Source organism: Mastacembelus armatus, chromosome 20, assembly GCF_900324485.2.
Source record: "Mastacembelus armatus chromosome 20, fMasArm1.2, whole genome shotgun sequence".
NCBI lineage: Eukaryota > Metazoa > Chordata > Actinopteri > Synbranchiformes > Mastacembelidae > Mastacembelus > Mastacembelus armatus.
The window spans coordinates 15,037,115-15,055,921 of NC_046652.1; the positions used below are offsets into that span (position 1 = coordinate 15,037,115).

General features: G+C 40.2%; 1 protein-coding gene across 3 annotated transcripts in view; it reads right to left on the reverse strand.

The window, feature by feature from the left end:
* drosha (drosha ribonuclease III) overlaps positions 1–18,807 on the reverse strand; it is a 91,685-nt gene that overhangs the window by 14,346 nt on the left and 58,532 nt on the right. For all 3 annotated transcript variants that reach the window (XR_003294725.1, XM_026291909.1, XM_026291908.1), the window contains exons 24-27: positions 17,832–17,876; positions 11,632–11,789; positions 4,996–5,101; positions 3,614–3,755 (exon numbers count right to left, since the gene is read on the reverse strand). Coding sequence is in view for 2 of the 3 variants with exons in the window: in XM_026291909.1 (XP_026147694.1) it covers positions 3,614–3,755; positions 4,996–5,101; positions 11,632–11,789; positions 17,832–17,876 (451 nt within the window). In the remaining variant the exon portion in view is untranslated. The remainder of the gene's footprint in view (positions 1–3,613; positions 3,756–4,995; positions 5,102–11,631; positions 11,790–17,831; positions 17,877–18,807) is intronic.

Below are 18,807 nucleotides of genomic sequence, written 5' to 3' on the forward strand. Positions count from 1 at the left end.
ACTTTAATGGTGTTCATTTAATCCCAATAATATGTTCCAGTCTCTGTAGTAAGATTCTGGGTTCAATAGTGTCAAATGCAGCACTAAGATCTAAAAGAAAAAGTACAGAGACAAGTCCATTGTCTGAGGCAAAGGTTTTAACAGTGCTGTTTCTGTACTATGATGTGCTCTAAATCCTGATTGAAAATCTTCAAATAGTTCATTTCTGTGTAAGTGGTCGCATAGCTGCTTAGCAACAGCTTTTTCAAGGATTTCAGAAATAAACTACAAGTTGGATATTGGTCTATAATTACCCAGGACTCCTGGATCAAGGCTAGGCTTTTTGAGTAACAGTTGGTTTGATTACAGCAGTCATAAAAGCCTGAGGCACATAGCCTGTTACTGGGGATAAACTAGGCCTAATAAAGATGAGTCAATTAATGTCAGTTAATGTCAATTAATAGTTTGACCTGTCTATTTGGGATGGGTTCTAAGAGACATGTTGATGATTTTGATGAAGCAACAGATGACATGAGTTTTATGGGAAAGCAGTCTAAACATAACTGAGGTCTTACAGATGATTCAAGAGCTACTGTAGTAGAAGATACATCTGTATGGAAGCATCTAATGAACTTTATCTCTAGTAGTTGTGATTGTATTTATGAAGAAACTCATAAAGTCATCACTGCTGAGAGCTAAGGGAACACTGGGCTCAACAGAGCTGTGACTTTTTGTCAGCCTGGCTACAGTGCTGAAAAGAAACCTGGGATTGTTCTTATTTTCCTCTATTAGTGATGAATAGTATGCAGGTCAGGTTTCAGTGAGACAGAATAAGTCAATTTGATGATCACTTATCAAATCACTTACTTACAGAGTTTTTGATGAAAGAGAGCTGATATGTAGCAATCCACATTTAACTGTTCCGGTTTTCTGTTCAGTACGAGGAGTACTCTTAATTTTTATTAGGTTTCTATGAATAACTCATCTTGTGTTAGTTCTGATTTATATAGCTTAGATTGGTCGAGGAGCAGACAGTTTCTATGGGGTTTGAGGGGAAGACAGCTCTAAGGAAATTACAGAGAGGTGTTTAAGACTGAGTCTCTCCGACCCAGTTCGCTTCTGGATTGTCAGACTTTAGGTTGGCTAATAAAGTCAGCCAGATTTCAAGAGATGACCTCTTTCCTTACCTTACACAGGAAACTAAAAAAGCAAGGGCTATGCTCTTTCAAAGAAATATTGCTATGAGATAAGAACTGGTGATCCACTGAAAAGGATTTTAAATATAAACAATATGTGCTGGGTGTTATCTTCATTTTGTGGCTTTCTTTGTTTTCCTATTCTATTAGATAGTCACTAAGATGCCTGAATGCACTAAGACAGCAGAACATGAGAGTGGAATAATGGGTAATATTTCAGGAGGCCACTGCTGGCCTGCTGTAGCTGCAGGGAACAACTGCTCATATGCGGAAGAGCTGTACTCATTTCAAGATCTGACCCGTGTCCCCTTCCTGTGCAATAAACCCACTCTGGCCTGAACTTCAGGGATCATTTGGAAAGGAAATGATATGAGGCTTTGTGCTGTCATTTACTCTTATGTGGATACATGTTTGATTAATACATTAAGGTCTGCCTATTGAATGCTGACTCAGAAGGCATTAGTATTTTTGTTTTGTCTTTATTTACTATAGTTCCTGTTACTGCCAGCTCCCACTGTTAGCCTAATGTGGACTGCAATGATACACAAGAGCACAAGATTGGTCACCATTCCCACCACATTCATCATATCATATCATGCATATATACCGATGTATGTATGTATAGACCATTTTTCTCATGATCAATCACTGCAGTGAACAGTTGTGCTTCTTCCACAGCTTCAACTTGCCACGCATCTATCTTTTCATAATTTACACAAACTATTCCAATCCACGTTTTGCTCTGGTTAAAGCGCAACTGGGTTTATTAGAGTGCTGCAATCATATTTCTGTTTTGTTGCTGCTTGACCTTAGTGCTGTTTTTAACACTATCAATCAGTGTTTCACTTCTGCGCTTCATATTCATTTTCCATATTAAAGTGTCACCACTTAGCTGGGTTATATTTCTTTTTTTGACGAGCCACTCAAACTGTCGTCTTTAATAATACTCTGTCAGAAACTAAATGTCTTGATTCCTGAGTTCCTCAAGGGTCCATGTTTGGTCCACCCCTATTGGTCACATCATTTGATATTTTGATATGAATTTTCATTGTTATGATAATGATATCCAACTGTATATTTTATTTAACTGTTATGGCCTCTTAACTCGCTCCAACATAAAACATTGATATTTATAACTCCATTGCTGAATGTTTCAACTCTCTTATATTTAACAGTGAAGTATTTAGTCAATCTCTTGATGATTTTCCTATGATCTAACAAATTTTCTGTCCCTATTAGATCAACTGTTAAAAAAATTAGGTATCAATGGTTAATCACTTTCATTATATAAAACTGACCATTATATAAAACTGATCTGCAAGTCTGCTCTTTCATCTTTGCAATATTGCCAGGATAAAATCTTTTTGGAACATCCTTTAATCTCCAGGTGATTAGATTACTGTAATATGCTACTCTTAGGCCAGCCTCACAAGTCCTTGACAAGTCATCAAGCTATCAAGAATACTGCTGCTGGCCAATGCTGGTTTATTTTCTATACCAACGGTCTTAAAGGCATCTGCAGGCCACTGCGCCTTCTCTGAGCTTGCAGCTTTCCTCTGGAATACCCTGCATTCTGAGCTTAGTAGAGCCACTTCAGCCCAAATGTTTTGTATGTCAAATGTAAAAACAAGCTTAAGATCCATTTTATTCATGGAGGCTTTTGGCTAGCTAACCTGTATGATTCCTGGGTGTACCTTTATGCCTTTAGTATTAATTTTTTGTTTATTTTTATTCTTTTTACTGATGTTTTAAAATGCATTATGAAAAAAATTCAACTTACAGCCTGGACAGATTACCACTCCATCACTGTGCCAACACAACAGAAAACAGAAAACCATTCACAATCACATTCACACCTATCAGTAACTTAGAGTCACCAGTTAACCCAATCCGCATGTCTTTATACCATGGGAGGAAGCTGAAGGACCAGAAGACAACCTACACAGACACAGGAGGAACATGGTCCTGGGTCAGCCACAGGCTCAAACCCATAACCTTCTTGTTTTTAGGTGACAATGCTAACCACTGCACCATTGTGCTACCCACCTTTTATCCTGTTGCTATAGCAAGACCAAGTGGTAAGTAGTGTTTATTCATTGGTGCTACCCCTGGAGTACATATACATTATTTCTTGAATCCTTATTGATTTTATTATTAATTTTCTTTTATGAGCTTAACAGCTACATACACACCGACTCTCACTCAGGAGGTTAGTGTGTAGATTTCCACTGTTCACTTATTTGACTAAGCATACTTTGGATGTCTTATTCTGTATAACACCTAAAATAAAGGGATCACAAAAATATTGGTACCTCATGCTTGCATATTAATCTGCATAATCTGGAGAGAAACACAAAACAACAGATCTATAAAGACTTTTTTTTTTTTTTTTTTTTTTTTTTTACTTCTGAACATTAATGGAAGAAAAGTGAACATACACTCCAACAAGTCAGCCAGAGTCTTGGTCCGTAGTGCGACTGGTCGTTTGGTTTTGTCGTTGGTGATGGCAAACTCCTGCATGCCCAACTCCTCTGCTACTTTGGCCTGTGTGCGGTTGTTTACCAGTGAACTGCGGAGTAGCTATGGACAAGCACAAAGAGCATCACTTTTTTATGTCTACCTGTCAGAACTTTATTCACTATGGGAACATATATGCACACAAACACTACACACTGATGCCGTTATGTGGGAATATACAGAAGTACGCAAAAACATCAAAATACACTCCACTTGGAATTATTCATCAAAGACAGAAATGGTAATGCAGAGTAAATGTTTCAGGGAGATTGCACATTGCTCTGTTAAATATTACATTGTGACTTGGAGCTGAGCGGATGACAACATGTTAGGCTGGGTGAGGTACATTTATGTCTTTAAAAGGAAAAACACAAACATGGCAAATATAGCTACAAGATGCGGAAAAGAGCAAATGGAATTCAATATGACTGTCTGAATCTGTCTTGCTGTGATGTGCCCTCCTTAACAGTACACACACAATCACAATTGGAGCCACACAAACACACACTCATTTGAAATCCATTTCAGATGTACCCCATCTTGACTCTTGGGTGTAGGCAATGCTGAAGCTTTTAGTCTTTAAAGAAAGCTTGCTGCAAGTTTTTATATGACTAACACCATGGCTTCTATCTATCAGGCATATTCACAAATAAATTTCTAACCACAGAGGTTCTTATTCAGTTTTCAACCAGTTCAATCGCTCCAGCCTAGAGCAGTCAGTCTTCTGAAGAGAAGTGCTGATGCTCAAATGAAAAGAGGGAGTTGTACTGCCGTTTGACGCTGTCAGAAAATGGACTTCATGTTCAAAGTGTGATCATTTACTTTGTACCTGTGTTACAAGCCATGCAAGTTTTGAAACACACACAGCTTTATTTTTTGACAGCTTCTGCAGAAATGTGCCGACAAGGATGTGTTACTGAAAACCACTGAACAATTTTGTCTCATGACAATACCCATCACAAGAAGTACAGTAAACATACAGGCACAGTGTGGGGTGAGGAATAGAGGAGTTATTTTGTGGAAACAAGCAAAAGAGGAAGGGGGTGAAAACCTGGCTGGCACTTAAAGAAATTTTGATAGAAGGGGAGGAAGTGAAAAAAAAAAAACAAAACAAAAAAAAAAAACAACAACACCCACACACACCCCAAAAGCGAGGAACAGCAGTTTTAGGCAACATCAGAAAGTAAAAGCACAAAGATGGAATAAAGACAAAACAGAGGTGCGTGGATAAAAATGTATGCCCGGGGTGGAGAAAAACATGCAAGGAGTATGCTGACATAAGATTTAAGTGATTTTATCTTACTGTCAAATGTCCTTCATGGTGATCAGGGAAGTGAATGAAGAGGTACTCTGTGGCCACCAACTGCATGATAGAATCTCCCAGGAACTCCATCCTCTGGTTGTGGCCCCTTGAGAAGAGGAAGTATGGATCCATAGACAGAGGTAAATAGGGAAGAGGATGGATGAGAAGAGGAAAAAAATGTTATAGACCAATATGTTTGAGGAATTGGGTAAAAATGTGGGGGCAGGCAGGGTTTCATATGAGGTTATTTAGCTACACATCAGTGATGCACGAAAGGCATCATTCTCTCTCGACAACTCTTCCAGGCTTTTAGTCTTTTAACTAAAATGGTGAGTCGGCTTATATACATTTCATGGCTGGCCTCCGGGAACAGTTGTCAAAGGATGTGTGGCAATTTTGAGGCTGCCTGAAAAAGCAGCCCTTCAGTAGAAAATTATTGCAATTCAAGTATAAATGCAAGAAAATGTATGCTTAAAAACCTCTGGTATACCTGTATAAGTGCGTGTCAAATTCCTAAGCCCATAAAAGCAGTAGCTGTTCACATGAGTTTAGAGGCCTGGGCTCCATTCGTATCTGGGTGGTGGGTCACTGGCTGGGCTGGGGTCTGCCTGTCTTGTTCCATGGCTGTAGCACCACAGAATGCCTCTGTGGCACCCTGCTCCTTGGCTTAGGGTTGTGCATGCGGTCGCTTCTGGGGCTTGTGGTAACAATATTCGGTAACAAACTTGCACAAAAATATACTCATGTACACATTCACGTACTCACATAAACATATTTTATTGTAGTTGTCAACTCTGCTGACAGTGTAAATTGCATTATTACCATAGTTCACTGATGATGCGTCCAAGTGCATCAGTAAATTCAGATTTGCCTGGCATAGCCAGTGACTTTCAAGAAGGGCGTGAATGACTACCATGAAAGAGTGGCGACAGCTGGAGACACTGCAGACAGCTCGGAAAGACGGCAGCCAGAGAATCTCTGGTAAGACGACGGAGGGGCCAGGCCTGGTGTCACCCAGTGGAGTCCCATATCTAGTGTACATGAGGTGCCCCAATCTTGCCTACTGTCTGTGGAAGATCTTGAAGGCCATTTGGATAAAAGGGAAGGCAGTACGACAATGGAAATTTGCTGAAGGCAGATGCATGCTAAAGGACATTTCAACTAACATCAAAGAGGTCCAAACAATCTATTTGCCTAGTGTTGAGGGCAAGATATTTTTAAGTATCATAGCCCAGCTGCTGACAGAGTACCTTCTTCAGAACCAGTACATCGATACCTCAGTTCAGAAAAGTAGGATTCTGGGTGTTTCAGGTTGTGTCGAATACAGCAGACTGGTGATTCAACTGATCAGGAAGGCACATGAAATAAGAGGACACTTGGCTGTGGTGTGGCTGAACCTCACCAATGCTTATGGTTCCATAGCACTCAAATTACTGGAAAGGGCTCTGATGCTGTCCTGAGCAAAATCAAGAACCTCCATGACAACTTCCAGGTGAGGTTCTCCACTGGGACTGTAACATCTGAGGGGCAGAGGGTGCATATATCTGTCATCCTCTTCTCCCTAGCTATGAACATGCTAGTCTAGAGTGCAGTAACCCCCCATTCAAGCGTTTATGGATGATCATGCTAAAACAACTTTGTCAGTTTCTGGAACTAGATGGATCCTCCAAGGCCTGGAGAGACTGCTACCCTTTAAAAGTTTGAGTGAGGAGTTCTTGGTGACTCAAGCCAAGGAGGTGCTGCTGTACAGGGAGTCAAGAGACCCAGTAATCTTGAACACACGGTTTGAAGTGAGAACTGGAAGGAAGGCATGATACCAACACCTAACTATGCAAAAGCAAAGGGCAAAGAAAGGTGTGATCTGGTCCAGTAAAGAGAGTTGGCCGAGAAGCTGCGTATGAGCAAGGCTGTGGGTATGCAGCCACAAGGGGCCTGGACTAGTTGGGAAAATGTGTTGGACCATAAAATCTAATGATCAGAACTATGGAAGACAAAGTGTAAGATTCCTCATCCAGTCTGTCTATGATGTCTTGTCCAGCTGAACCAACCTCTTATGCAAGGCAGACTGAACATTATGTCCCCAGTGTCCAGGAAAAGGACACATCCTCAGCAGCTGCCCTAGGGTGCTAACAGAGCATCGATATAGGTGGCGTCATGACCAGGTTCTCAAGGTGAGTCCATCTGCAGCACCATTGACCAGGAAAGTCTCTGCATAAGGTCTACACTGTCCTGGGCATAAGTATAAGTGGTGGCTGCAAAAATAAAGCCACCAGGAGAGTCTGAGAAGCCACAGAGAGGGCCTCAAGGTGGCTGTGGATAAGCCATGGTCTAACGCTGCTTGGACACAGGCTGGGATTTGATCACTCCCAGCCAGGTCTCCTGGCTGAGGGGTCTGAGGTTGAAAGACCAGAAACCCCTGAGGATGTCAGGTACTTCACTGATGATATGTCCAAGTGCATCAGTAAATGTATGTTAAAACTAACATATAGGTATTATTATAGTCATAATCATTGTTATAAATTTATTATTATTAACCTTGTATTGCACTGTAATCACTGACAATAGTACTTTCTCACACTGCACTGCTGACATTGTATAAGGATTGATATTTTATTAGAAATGTAGGTTTATACTGTATATGCATAACTACAGTTGATGTTTTCTATTGTCTTTTTTTCTATCCCTATCCCTTCTCTCCCCCTAACCCTTCAATTGTCTTGTAGCTGTCATCATCAAAATAAACAAGCTCAATTCAACAAGAGGAATTGGTTTAACACCTCTTGGGAAAGTAACTCTGTTAGCTCAAAAAGGCATCCACATCCTCAATATTGTATGCCAAGCAGCTAGACAGGATAGTTTAAAAAAAAAAAGTTTCAACTTTCAAATAATTCCTAGAAAAGCTAATGGCAGCACTGTGATACCATACATCAACTTCTTGCCTTTCTCAACATCAGTAAAAAGCAGAGAGCATACTGTTACTCTTCAGATTCAGTGCTAGACAGGGTAGCAGGAGGGGGAGCATGCTACTGCTGCTGCTGCTGTTGCTGTAATGGTCATTAATTAAACAGAATTATAGATTAGCATTGCAGATGTAGGCTAGTACTGTGCCAGGCAGGGAGGAAGTGCCGGATGGGGGGCCTCAGTAAGCACCATAAAGACAGGAGATACATAAGAGCAGCAGGGCACATATCCATCTATAGATATGAGCTCCTTGCAGGAGGGAAAGTCTGATGATAAGAAAGAAAGATGAATAGGCAGAAGACAAGGAGGAGTCTGACATCAAAGAGAGAGAGAGAAAAAAAAAGGTCAAAGTTCATTGTTTGATTTCTGGCACTTCTGCTTTTTATGAGCCACAGAATATCTGAGCCGATGGGCTTGGTGAAAGGTGTAGTAAAAAAAGCTGCTACTGACTTTGCTATATTGATCATCAATTTATTTTATGATTACATATTTTTATTGGATATTATTTATAGTGTAGAATAATTTCCAAATATGTTTTGTTTGTCTTTTTGTCTCAATAACCAAATCCAAAAGAACAGAGTAAATGCTTGGGATTTTTGTTAAATATCATCATTGTTAATTCATATTCTGCAACTGCAGTTACTGTAGAGAAAGAGAGCAAATAAGAACTTTAAGAACTACTTTCCATTTAACTCACTTTTTAAGGAGCAGTTAAGGAGTAGCATCTGTCAACAGGTTTGCTTTATCATATATATTGTATGTAAGCTGGGAAAGAGAAATACGAAAGAGCAAACGCTGGCTAGAAATAAATTGATAAGATGTAGCGCAAGATTATTTTATGTCCAACAGTAGGCAAAAAGGGGGTGAAAAGGGGAACAGGGGAGCAACAGAAAACAGGAAAGGAGAAAAATAGAAAAGAGAGGGGTAAAGGAGAGAGATTGGGTCAAAGAGAAATGCGTTGCTGGGTGAAGCAGCCATCCTTTATTCACTTCAACAGCAGTGGCACAATGCCCCTGTACGGTAGGGGAAATTGAAGTAAAGTGTGGAGCAGAGGTCTTTATTCGCCTTTGACTTTGATCTAAAATACCTTTAACAGCCACTCTGAAGAGGCAGCGACAGGCTGTTCGCACCAAAAGAGGGGAGCACTCCATTTTTTCAAGGCCATTTTCCCCTTTCAGTTCTTAGAGAAATACTGTTATTGTTTCATATATGCATGCTTGTGTAACGTTCAAATGTATCATCTGTAGAGATGCTTTTGACAAAGTGTTACTGTGGAGAGCAGTGATTTTGAACTCCATGACGAGAAGTATGAGAATTTTGCTACATCAAATGATCAAAATAAATTCAAAATTGCACTTCAAAATAATTACATTTCAGAATATTTTCTCACAAAAATTGCACTAAACACAAAATGAATTGTTTTAAACAACAGAGGAAAAATATTGCCTTGTCTTGAAAGTTATAGTAACAATCATATAAAATCTTTATAGATGAACAATTTAATGAGCTACTTAATCTTATAATGGATGAATGGTTTGGACAGTCTGCAACAATGAATAAAATAAAGCCTGTGTGCTGAAGTTATCACTGTTTTTTGTGTCAAGTAAAAAAACAAAAAAAAAAAAACAAGAGCCAGAAATATTACACTTCAGGTTCAATGATGTCCAATATAAATCTATTTAGTAAAATATAACTGCATGTATGAAATTTTAAATTGTTATCCCAAATGCTGCACAGTGGAATTGCTTTCCATGTAGCAGAGTGAACATGAAAAGAGACAGATACTTTTTCACTAACAGTGAAATTCTTGCAACACCCAACTCTTCAAGTGTGAGAGGAGATAGGAAGCCCAGTGCCTAGGGGCCACAGCTATTCATTTCTGCTGTCTGATGATAGCCTCCGGTCTTCACTGTTTCTCGACAGGGTCAACTCTATCCTTACTTTTTGTCTTATCTTCTTTTAGGTCAGTTTGTCCTCTACTTCTGCGCAAAGTGATAGGCCAAAGGCCAACTCAGGTCCTGTCTTCTCATCTGCTGCCTACCTTATTCTCTGACCTTCCTTTCCAAAGTACGACCTCATTCTTCCCACTATCACAACAATATGACCTACTTTGGTATAACCTTTGGTCCTTATGGGTAGCCATTGCTCAGTTCCAGCTTTCAAGTCAGTCAGCTTTATTTAGGTCAAACTGTCTTTGGCCCCTCATTAGCTAATAAACATAAATTACTTTGAATTCTGTCCTTTTAAAAAGTAATAAAAATAAGTAGGACAAAAATATTGAAAATATCAATTTTCAGTTATAAAGCATAAAATTAAGCTCACTGGGAGAAAAACCTTTGCACATCTGATCAACTTCCCTGGCAATGAGTGAGGAGAGGTTTGACTGTTGAGTGTTGGATTAGAACATACACTTCAGTGTACACACACGCACGCATGCACGCACGCACACACACGCACACACACACACACACACACACCCACCCATATGCACAAAGAGCAATGTCCTTGTGGCAAACCCAAGCAACCAATTATAGAGAGCAGCCTGCCAATAAGATATCAGAGCTGTACTGCCAAGGCTAATTTACTTTAGTTGTCAAACTCACTATTGCGTAGTCTTGTAAACCTCAAAAGTGAGTTAAGCTTCCATTGACAATAAGCTCACCCTTTTCAGAATCAAAACACCTCAGATTAGAGTAAACTGTAATCAGTGAAGCTCTTTATATATATGTATATATGTATATATATATATATACACATATATATACACATATATACATATATACATATAGACATATACATACATACATACACACACACACACACACACACACACACACACACATATATATAAGTGTATGTGCGTGTAAGAAATTTGGTGTAAGGTTGAGAGGAAAATACATTTGTAATGTCAGTGCTGAATTACCACAAACAAAAAACAGAATTCATTTTTCTCCAAACAGAATGTCTATCAGATATCATATATTATGTATTGTACAGTATTTTCAGTCTAAATTATATCAGGATAAAAAAAAAGTGGAAATACAGGAATTCAGAAGAACTGACAGAATTATATTGACAGCAGACAAAAAAAGATCACTCCAATTAGAGATGTGGCTTCAATTGATAAAAGGGAGACATTTTTAATCTTTTGCCCTGAACAACACAGGGAATCAAAGCCCTATTTCCCAAGGGGCAGCAGGGTTATAGCCTCACAGGTACAGGCAGATGATAGATAGAGGAATGATAACATGTCCCTAAGGACTCCCCCTCATAGCTATGAAACCCCTGAATTAAACACTAGGCCACAAAAAAAAGAGGCTATCTTTCACAAAGTTACTTTGAATCTAACATTATAAACATCACCTGTTACACAGGCAGTTTAATGACTGCAAGAAAATGTATAAGCTACAGGGGGTAAACTTAATGATGATGCAGAGAAGGAGGATGCTGCATTCAAAACAAACAGAACCATTTAAAATGCTTGGCATATGATAAAAACTTCCAGCATCTCAGATCACACTGTATATTAAATTATAATGCATCATGCCTCATCACCTCTAAAGGGAACAACACAGAACTCTGGCAACATCCTTGCAAATTACATCCGGCCATCTAGCGCCTCACTTTGCATTTTAATTGGCTGTAACTCTATTATCAACAAACGACTGTACTTACAGGGTGAGATGGTTGAATCCCACAGTCCTCAAGGTGAAAGCTCTGGCCAGCAGACGCACATGTGTGAACAATACTCCGATAGATTCCTCAAAGTTGGTCAGTTTCTGGAGGACTGGAGATGTTTCAATCAGTTGTCTATCTGTCTGAGGCTCCTGGACCTGGCCAAGGTTATAAAAATTAATAAAAATTGATACTACAACTGCAACTACTACTACTACTACTACTACTACTAGCAATGATAATAATAACAATAATAAAGCACACAATTTACACTAGGTATTGGCAAAATGAAGAAAAGCATATAAACATTTTTATTCTTGACAACAGTGTCACATATGTTATTTATTTTGGTCTGTGGCAGTTTTTCATGGTTTGGGCAAGAATTCTTGGTTCCAGTGAAGGTAAATATTAACATCACAGCATACAATTACAGTAATGTGTTCCTACCTTTGCGGAAGTTTAGGAAATATTTGTTCCCCCTGCACAAAAACAATTCTATATATCCATATCTCTATTCCTACACTTTCCTGATGCGATCCAGAGTGTTTGACCTCACTAATACTCAGAAAGTAAGAAAACCTTTGTAACCAGATTTCAGTAATCGCTAGGAAGGACTTCTGGCTATATGGTGTGATTCAGGATTCAAGATTTGAAACAGCATAGGAATACACAGTTTTTCTGAATTCCTGCGGACAAGGATATACAGAAGTGATTTCAGTTTATATCAGATCCTGAGCTAGCAAATATATGCCCAATAACAACCAATGTAACCACTTTTAGGATCCCGCCAGGACCACACACAAAAAAGCTTGCTTTTTCAGCTGTCCCCAGTGTTTTCCTAGACCTCATTTTTAAGACCTCATTGGAGACCTGCCATGTACCAGCCTGCTTCAACACCTCAGCCATCATCCCAGTCCCCAAAACGACAGGGATCACAGGACTTAATGATTAAGTCAGGAAGTCAGGACCCATCGCCCTGACTTCCGTGGTCATGAAGTCTTTTTGAGTACCTCGTCCTGTCCTACCTCTAGGACATTACAGACCCTCTCCTGTATCTCATACAGTTCGCCTACAGAGCCAACACATCTGTGGATGACGCTGTGAATATGGCCCTTCTGATGACTGTGGTACTGTTAACTTTCCTCACTTGCTCTAGAGTAAGCTATGTCAGACTCCTCACCTTGTGAGTTTAAGGAGTCTTTTTTTTGGGTTATGATGATCGCTGTAGATTATGCTTTTAACATCAGCCGAAGGGCTTCGTGAGTACAGCAGCAGCATCTTCTTTTCCTTTCGGCTGCTCCCTTCAGGGGTCTCCACAGCGAATCATCTGCCTCCATTTAACCCTATCCTCTGTATCCTCCTCACCCACACCAACTACCCTCATGTCCTTCTTCACTACATCCAAGAACCAGCCTCTTTGGTCTTCCTCTAGGCCTCCTTCCTGGCAGCTCTAACCTCAGCATCCTTTTACCAATGTATTCATTGTCCCTCCTCTGAACATGTCCAAACCATCTCAATCTGGCTTCCCTGGCTTATTCTCCAAAACATCTAACATGAGCTGTCCCTCTGATGTCCTCATTCCTGATCCTATCCATCCTCGTCACTCCCAGAGAGAACCTCAACATCTTCAGCTCTGCTACCTCCAGCTCTGCCTCCTGTCTTTTTCTCAGTGCCACTGTCTCTAAACCAGACAACATTGCTGGTCTCACCCCTGTCTTGTCCACCTTTCCTTTCATTCTTTTGTCACACATCACACCTGACACTTTCCTCCACCCGTTCCAACCTTCTCGCACACGTCTCTTCACTTCTTTTCCACTCTCCATTGCTCTGGACTGTTGACCCTAGGTACTTAAAATCCTCCACCTTCTTCACCTCTACTCCCTGTAACCTCACCGTTCTACTTGAGTCCCTCTCATTTACACACATGTACTCTGTTTTACTGTGGCTAACCTTCATTCCTCTCCTTTCCAGAGCAAACCTCCACTTCTCTAGATTTTCCTTCACCTGCTCCCTGCTCTCACTACAGATGACAATGTCATTTGCAAACATCATGGTCCACAGAGATTCCTGTCTAACCTCATCTGTCAGCCTGTCCATCACCACAGCAAACAAGAAGGGGCTCAAAGCCGATCCTTGGCGCAGTCCCACCTCCACCTTGAACTCCTGTCACCCCTACAGCACACCTCACCACTGTCTTATAGCTCTCATACATGTCCTGCACCACTCGAACATACTTCTCTGCCACTCCAGACTTCCTCATACAAAACCACAGCTCTTCTCTCGGCACCCTGTCATACGCTTTTTCCAAATCTACAAAGACACAATACAGCTCCTTTGTTTGGCCTTTGCCACCTCTACCTTCAGCTTACGCTGCATCTCCCTGTACTCCTGTCTGTTCTCTTCTGTCCTCTCAATGTCCCACATCTTCTTAGCTAACCTTTTCCTCTTAACACACTCCTGAACTCCCTCATTCCACCACCAAGTCTCCTTCTTTGTTTTCCTCTTTCCAGATGACACATCAAGTACCCTCCTACCTGTCTCCCTGATCACTCCCTGTTTCAGCTCCTCCTTGAAAGCCACACAACACTCTTCCTTTTTCAACTTCCACCACTTGGTCCTCTGATCTGCAATTTTCCTCTTCCTCACCACCAGAGTCATCCTACACACCACCATCCTATACTTTGCAGTCACTGATCTCTTCCAGGTTGAAACGTCTGCACAAGCTGTAATCAACTTGTGTGCTCCTGCCTCCACTCTTATCTCACCCTATGCTCCTACCTTTTCTGGAAAAATGTGTTCACTACAGCCATTTCCATCCTTTTTGCGAAGTCTACCACCATCTGTCCTTCTGCATTCCTGTCCTGCATACCAAACTTACCCATCACTTCCTCGTCACCTCCGTTTCCCTCACCAACATGTTCGTTGAAGTCTGCCCCAATCACCACTCTCTCACCACTAGGGATACCCTGAATCATCTCATCCATCTCCCGCCAGAATTTCTCCTTCTCTTCTAACTCACATCCTACCTGTGGGGCATAACCACTGACAACATTCAACATCACACCTTCAACTTCCAGCTTCAGACTCATCACCCTATCTGACACTCTCTTCACCTCCAGAACATTCCTAGCAAAATCCTCCTTCAGGATAACTCCTACTCCATTCCTCTTTCCATCCACACCATGATAAAACAGCTTGAACCCTGCTCCTAATCTATAGGCCTTGCTACATGGTTTCCTGAACACCCAAGATATCCACCTTTCTTCTCTCCATCATATCAGCCAACTTTCTAGTTTTCTCTGACACAGTCCCTACATTCAAAGTCCCTACTCCAAGTCCTACACTCCTGCCCTTCCTCTTCTCTCTTTGCCTACGAACACACTTTCCTCCTTTTGTTAGTCCAATTTCCACTGGCACCCTGTAGGTCAACAGCACCAGTGGCGGTCGTTGTTAACCTGGGCCGCAATCCGGTATGGAAGTCATATTTGTGATTCGCATGTTTGATTTGGCTTAAATTTTACGTCGGATGCCCTTCCTGACACAACCCTCTGCATTTACCCGGACTTGAGACCGGCACATGAAGACATTGGATTGTGCCCCCCTGTGGTTGCATTCGTGAGTACAGCAGCATACGGGTTCATAAATAAGAACGCTGTCGTCCTTAACAACAGTATTTGCTCATGCCTGTGCTTATTATATAAAAAAAGAAATGATATCCTAAGAAAATATGTGAATACATGTTTGTTGAATCAAGAGATATCCTTATGGGTGCATTAATTAGGCTGCTAGAAACCTCTAATTGGTCTCTGTGTGGTACAACTGTAAGCTTGACATCTTTTCTAAAGAAAACAGAAACATTGAGCCACATAATTTTGTGTGGACATTCACAAGAAACTAAGGCACATTCAATTGATCTCGTTAGCTTGCTCCATTTAGCTGTATAATCTAAAGTACTCCAAAGATATAAATAAAGAATACTTTATTTTAGACCCTCCATGGAAAAATAGCCATTTTCTTCATTTTCCTGCACCTTCTTTGTGTGTGTTTTCATGAATAAATGATAAGTAAACACCTTTCTCTGAGTCTGTCAAACGAGTGTGCAAAGCAGAGATGTATTTTTAAACTCAGTATTTTAATTGGAGTGCTGCTGGTAATGTCGTAGTTCCATCTTCCAATATGTCCTAAGAAACATTTCATTTCTATATTTTTTTGCCTCTGTTAATTAAGGAATGGTGTGTAAATGTCATGCATCACAACTAACAAAATCTGATGAGTTCAGCACTAGTCATAAGCTATCTTGTAGAGAGGATCGCCAACAGCAGGGCTTGAAACAAAGTAGAGAAAGGAGAAGAAAAACGTGATAGCAATTTTTGGGGAAAATAAAAAAACACTTGGGAGGGTTCAAAGTACCACTTTTAGCTTAGTCCAGACATAAAGTAGAATCAGAGCAAAGATCTTTTGAGGCCCTAAAGCCTGATGTTCATGTATCTCCCTGATTAAAAAAAAAAAAAAAAAAAAAAAAATCTAGACTCAAATGATGGTATGGTAAATTATTCTGGAGAGGAGGGAGTGATGATGCACTGGTGCGAATCAAACAAACAGTAAAGACATAAAATGTGTCTGTCAACCACGCAGCATACCACAGCACGTTGCCGGGCTCATCGGTGGCAAGATTAATATATGCGTGTATGCCAAAGACAGGTGTACGCATAATTACCCATGCCATGGCGAGCTGCCATTGCCATCCACTCAAACCTCATTAAAGCAGCTCTACTTTCACCTCTGTTTTTGTCACCCTCATCTTGGTGGGCAGGGAAGAGAGGTAACAACTTGTTACTTTGCAGCAGCAACTTTGGGTGCCATGTTTTTACCTCAACTCCTACAGGTCTTCATCAATTATAATGCAAATAAATAAATAATGAAGGAAAATGTTTATTTTTTCCTTGTGTGAAACTGTTATTATTATATATTCTCAAACCAAAAAAGTCAGGATGCTATCAAGCCTAAAGTGGCACAATTTAAGAGGTATTTCTGCATATGGAGATAATCACTCTGTCATGCAATGTGCGTCTACAGCATGAAGCAACTAATGAAGATTCATGCAGCACACTATGAAGGTTCCCCTTGCACGGAGTGGTTGTAAGGCTGATCCCACGGCTCCACCCTGACCACAGCGCCTGCTACTATGAACTCTGCTGTATTACTCATTGGGTAAACTGACTACTGGTTACACTAGGTTTATTCTGAGTAATGAAACACCCAACAAAAATTTGCAGATACTCTGGACCTTCAGCAGATGCAGATGGGGATGAAAAAAAAAAAATATATATATATATATATATATATATATATATATATATATATATAAAAATAAAAAAAAGAGAAACTATTTTGTTTTCGACCAAACATTAATATGCTAATATATTTGAAAACGGAGCAACACAAGCAGGGAGCTGAAGAGAATAAACTGCTTAAATACAAGTCTTAGCATTCACACAAAGAAACACTTTCTCCTTACAAACACATCAGAGAGAAGGATGCCTGACTGTCCCTGGAGGCCTCATGTGATCTGGGACTGTAATCCTTTTATGACATCTTTGATCTCTTCTTCCCAAATCCAAACAAACACTGTTGACTTGTTCAATGTTTCTGGGCAGATCATGCAAAGCAAAGAACACCAGAACAGAGAAAGGGTGATGCGAGAGCATATGAGTGTGAAAGCATGATGTTATAGAAGAGGAGAATGGTACTGTGGAGTGAGAGGAAAGAAAGACACATAGCAAAAAGGTAGAACGAGAGAGTGAGTAAATGAAAAGAAGGATTAGGGTGTCAACCAAATGGAGATCAACCTGACACGGAAGCAAAACAATGCACAGAATGCATTCCCTTGCACCTTACAGTAACTTTGACCATTATTACCAAATATTTAACCTCAAACTTAACTCCAACCATAGCATAATCCTAATTCTAATACATTCAATTCAAAATATCATCACGTTGCTAAAATGTCATCACTCATATAGAATTAAAGCTCTAAGTTGTCCTCACACAGATAAAACTACAACTACACACACACAAAGAAACAGATTCAGGCTGAAAAAGATGCAAGAATGGTTTTGTGTCTTCCAGGTGAGATGAGTTTTATAATAAGAGGCACCAACGCAAAATAAACCTCAATAATAAAACATCTCTCAACCAACCTGCAGGGGGTGTGGTGGGTAGTTGAGCCAGACTTCCCGTAAGTCCTGTGAAGACAAAAGGAGGAGTAAGTGAGATGAGCAGTCAAAGGAAAGAGATTACAAAATTATAGTCACACAATCACAGATTAAAAATTAGTTGGACAAGATGCTCAAAATACAAAACATAGCTATAATAAAGACAATCTCAAAACAGGACATTTTGGTTTTGATAGCAAAACTGCCTATTAAGAGGCTACAGTACTTAGTTTCCCTAAAAGTGTGCACTTTTATATTGCACTGCACTTGTGGCTACTAGGCCCACTTCCATTCAGCTAAGGAATCTACAATATATCGGTTGCCTTAGCCTAAAGATACTTGTGCCTAAGTGCCTAAACAGTAAAAAGTAAAAATGTGTTTTTGCCGTCAATGATACATAATGCATCTTTTGATAACTCCACAAAACTAAAAAAGTTCGACACAAAAAAAAGGAAATTCTTCTTCTTTTATTAACCACCTGCACAGTGCTGGCACAGGGAACAAAACACACTGCATTCACCATGAATCATTCTTGAAGCCGACAACATCAAACAGTTCTTTTAAATACGGCCATGGATGGGGAATGTCTTGTTCTTCCGAATCTGCTGCATCACCGTCAGACTCAGCAACACTCCCTGAATCTCCAAACTCCGAGTTCTCTCTATCATAACCTGTACACTCACTCGATTTCCCTCTTTAGTTAGTAAAGTCTTTTCTCACATATTTCAAACACCACAGGCCCCGAAGCAAGAAAAGCAATAGCCCATTTTAAACCTGAAAGGCAGAAACTATCAATGCAGTGGACAAAACATTTGCAACATTTTACAAATTGCTTGTTTGACTTTAGCAAGCAGTACCCTGACTGAGCTACACTGACTAAAACTGCCTCAGTTCTCTTGTGTTAACCATACCAGCAGAAGACTTCTTTTAGCAGAATTAAATAAATTAAGCCTGCACTGCC